At 41.3% G+C, this 4,266-nt stretch overlaps 1 protein-coding gene across 1 annotated transcript; it reads right to left on the bottom strand.

Annotated features, from left to right (window-relative positions):
- Positions 1–666: 666 nt before the first annotated feature.
- Positions 667–2,867, bottom strand: LOC101150049 (60 kDa heat shock protein, mitochondrial-like). The gene is given in 2 exon segments (XM_055359352.2): positions 667–1,589; positions 1,592–2,867. Coding segments are annotated over 2 exon segments (1,719 nt in total). The 5' UTR covers positions 2,853–2,867; the 3' UTR covers positions 667–1,131.
- Between the last annotated feature and the right edge of the window lie 1,399 nt (positions 2,868–4,266).

The following is a 4,266-nucleotide window of genomic DNA, read 5'->3' on the forward strand; positions in this document are numbered from 1 at the left end:
GGGTAGATCAGAAGTTTGAAATTCAAACCCAGCTCTACTGCTTGCTGTGTTAGTATATGTGCTGACAAAGTGGGCACCCACTTGCTGTGTTAAACTGGAAAGTCACATTCTTAAAACATCAGTTTCCTCTTCTACAAAATGGGCATATAAGTAGTATCTGTACACTTCTTAATATACTACTCTGTTTAATGGGCATCTAATAAGTATCAGTCCTGCTTATCTCTCAGGGATTATCAAGGCAGTCAAATCAGGTGACTATAAAGTACTTTGTTTAATATATAGTATTTTACTATATAAAAGTACTTTATTATATAGTATTTTACGAATATGAAATATATTTTTCACCTATACTTGATATTTACTACACCATGTTGAATATAACAAATCCATCTTATTTTTTACTGTAAACTTGGGTTATGAACCTGCAGCTAGAGAGTCAAAGCAAACTTGTCAAATTTTAGATTGCTAAAGACAAACTTCTTTTTTTTTTTTTTTTTTTTTTTTTGAGATAGGGTCTTGCTCCATCGCCCAGGCTGGAGTGAAGTGCCTTGATTATGCCTCGCTGCAGCCTTGACATCCTGGGCTCAACTGATCCTCCCACCCATGCCTCCTGAGTAGCTGGGACTACAGGCACATGCCACCATGCCTCACTAATTAAAAACAAAATTTTTAACTTTAAACAAATTTTTATTACACAAAGGTTGTCACATAATTGGATATTTCTCTACTTTGTACACAATTATTCTCACTTTCCACAGAAAGGCTGCTTAACTTCTCATCTGGTGGTGGCAAGCACTAAAATCCTGATTTTAACAGAATAGTAGTAAAAATGCCTCAGTGATTTAAGTTGAAAGCCATACATTGGTACATGGCTCTTGTACCCAGTATCAGGAATGTACAAATGCTTTTTATTCAAAAATACAAAATAAATTATCTGTAGGCATGGACAATGACAGCAGTAAACCATTATATATTTTGTCAACTGAAACCAGTAACTGATGGTTATAGTGATTTTCAGCCAGCTTTTTCTTCATTTTTCTCCAACTGACTTCTCTGAAGTTACTGGTGAGGAACACTGCCTTGGGCTTCCTGTCACAGTTCATTAATAAAGGTAAAGCACTAGTCTAGGAGTTAGAACATGCCACTTCCCATACCACCTGCCATTCCACCCATTGCACCCATTCCAGGGTCCTTCTCTTCTTTAGGAATTTCTGTGACTACAACTTCTGCTGTAGTTAACAGAGAGGTCATACCAGCAGCATCCAATAAAGCAGTTCTCACAACCTTTGTTGGGTCAATAATTCATTTTTCCACCATATTCACAAAATCTCCAACCATAGCATCATAACCAGCTTCTGAGGAAATTTGCATAATTTTCTTAACTATCGAAGATACTTCAACACCTGAATTCTTAGCAATGGTCATTGCTGGAATTTTGAGTGTTCTTTTAATAATTTCTGTACCAATTTTTTGATCTTCATTAGCTGGAATCAATGAGTCCAAGGCTAGAATGCATCGAAGCAGGGCACAACCCCCTCCCAATACAAAGCCTTCTTCAACAGCAGCTCTTGTAGCATTAAGGGCATCCGAACTCTGTCTTTCTTTTCATTCACTTCAACATCACTTGTCCCACCAACCTTCAGCACAGCTACTACATCTGAAAGTTTTGCCAGCTGTTCATTCAGTTTTTCCTTTTCATATTCACTAGTTGTGACATCTAACTGCTCAACGATTTCTTGAATACGTTTTTCAATTTGAGCCTTGTCACCTTTTCCTTTTAAGAGCGTGGCATCATCTTTGGTCACAATGACCTCTCCAACGTTTCCTGAGTCATGAGGCTGAACATCTTCAAGATTTAGGGTCAACCCCTCTTCTCCAAACACTGCACTACCAGTAGCAATTGCCATATCTTTAAGCTGGTTCTTTCTATTGTCACCAAACCCTGGAGCCTTGATTGCCACAACCTGAAGACCAACCTTTAGCCTATTCAAGACGAGTGTACTTAGAGCTTCTCCATCAACGTCTTCAGCGATTATGACCAAAGGCTTACGGTGAGCACTGGCAATTTCAAGAGCAGGTACAACGGACTGGACACTAGAAATTTTCTTTTCACTCAACAGAACATAGGCATCCTGGAATTCACATTTCTGACCTTTTGATGTATTAATAAAGTATGGAGAAATATAGCCTCGATCAAACTTTATGCCTTCAATAATTTCTAATTCATCATTCAGTGTTTTTCCATCCTTTACTGTGATGACACCCTTTCTTCCAACCTTTTTCATTGCATCAGAGATATTGCCAATTTCTTTGTCTCTGTTTGCAGAAATTGTAGCAACCTGTGCAATTTCTTCAGGGGTGGTCACAGGTTTCGACCGCTTTTTAAGTTCAGCAATTACAGCATCAACAACTAACATCACACCTCTCCTGATTTCCACTGGATTAGCACCTTTGCTAATCTTCTCGATGCCTTCCTTGGCTATAGAGCGTGCCAGTACAGTAGCAGTGGTAGTGCCATCCCCAGTCTCTTCATTTGTGTTATTGGCAACATCTTGAACAAGTTTAGCTCCAATGTTTTTATATTTATCCTTTAAGTCAATTGACTTTGCAACAGTCACACCATCTTTTGTTACTTTGGGACTTCCCCAGCTCTGCTCAATAATCACTGTTCTTCTTCCCTTTGGCCCCATTGTAAGGGCTACAGCATCGGCTAAAAGGTCTATACCTTGAAGCATTAAGGCTCGGGCATCTGCATCAAATTTTACATCTTTGGCATAAGCCCCAGTGAGATGAGGAGCCAGCACCCTGGACACCAGTCTCATCTGGCCAAAGACTGTGGGTAACCGAAGCATTTCTGCGGGGCGGCGGCAGGGCGTGCACGCAGCGAGACAGGTCGTCGGCGGCGAGTGAGGGCTAAAAATTTTTATAGAGATGGGGTCTCACTATGTTGCCCAGGCTGGTCTCAAACTTCTGCACTCAAGTGATTCTCCCGCCTTGGCCTTTCAAAGTGCTGGGATTACAAACATGAGCCACCATGCTTGGCCTGCCTACTCTAAATGTTAATGCAGGTTTGCTATCACCAACTTATTAAAATGTGATTTTGAACATAAAAATATGCTCACATTAAAACTACACGGAGTAGGCCGGGCGTGGTGGCTCACGCCTGTAATCCCAGCACTTTGGGAGGCCAAGGCGGGCGGATCACGAGGTCAGGAGATCGAGACCATCCTAGCTAACACGGTGAAACCCCGTCTCTACTAAAAAATACAAAAAAAATTAGCCGGGTGTGGTGGCGGACACCTGTAGTCCCAGCTACTCGGGAGGCTGAGGCAGGAGAATGGCATGAACCTGGGAGGCGGAGCTTGCAGTGAGCGGAGATCGCGCCAGTGCACTCCAGCCTGGGTGACAGAGCGAGACTCCGTCTCAAAAACAAAAACAAAAACAAAACTACACGGAGATACCATTTCTCACCTGCCAGACTGGCAACAATCCAGAAGCTTACAACAAACTGTTGGTGAGACTGTGGGTTAAAAGGTACTTTCAGCCTGGGGAATATAGCAACACCCCATTTCTAAAAAAAAAAAAAGAAAATGTTTTTAAATAAGCCAGGCACAGTGGCATATGCCTGTAGTCCTAGCTACTCAGAAGGGTGAGGTGGGAGGATAGCTTGAGGCTGCAGTGAGCCAAGATCATACCCCTGCACTCCAGCATAAGCAACAGAGCGAAACCCTGTCTCTACAAACAAACAAACAAACAAACAAAAAGGCGGAGAGGGCACTTTCACATATTGCTTGTGAAAAGACAAAATAAAATAACACCTTTCACACTATCTACCAAAATTATATGTGTATTTACCCTTCAACCCAACAGTCCCACTTGTAGGAATAGATCCGAAAGATACAATGGCAACAATAAAAAGAGACAGTACATATAAGGCATCTTCACAGCAGTAAGCAAGAAAGCTATCAAAGACTACTGGGGGTATGTCAAAACGATTCAAGAATCAACTTTAGAAGCTGGGCATGGGGGCTCACACCTCTAATCCTAGCACTTTAGGAGGCTGAGGCAGGAGGTCTGCTTGAGCCCAGGAGTTCAAGACCAGCCTGGGAAACACAGTCTCTATTGAAAAAAGTCAAAAATTAAATGAATAATATTTAAAAAGAATCAACTTCAGTGGGTTGCTATTGTCCAAAGATGGTACAGTTTGAGCATCAAAAAGAATAACTACAAAGAATGTAAACACGCCAAATTTAATAAAATCCATAA

The sequence above is a fragment of the Gorilla gorilla genome, chromosome 10, assembly GCF_029281585.2.
Source record: "Gorilla gorilla gorilla isolate KB3781 chromosome 10, NHGRI_mGorGor1-v2.1_pri, whole genome shotgun sequence".
NCBI classification, from domain to species: Eukaryota; Metazoa; Chordata; class Mammalia; order Primates; family Hominidae; genus Gorilla; species Gorilla gorilla.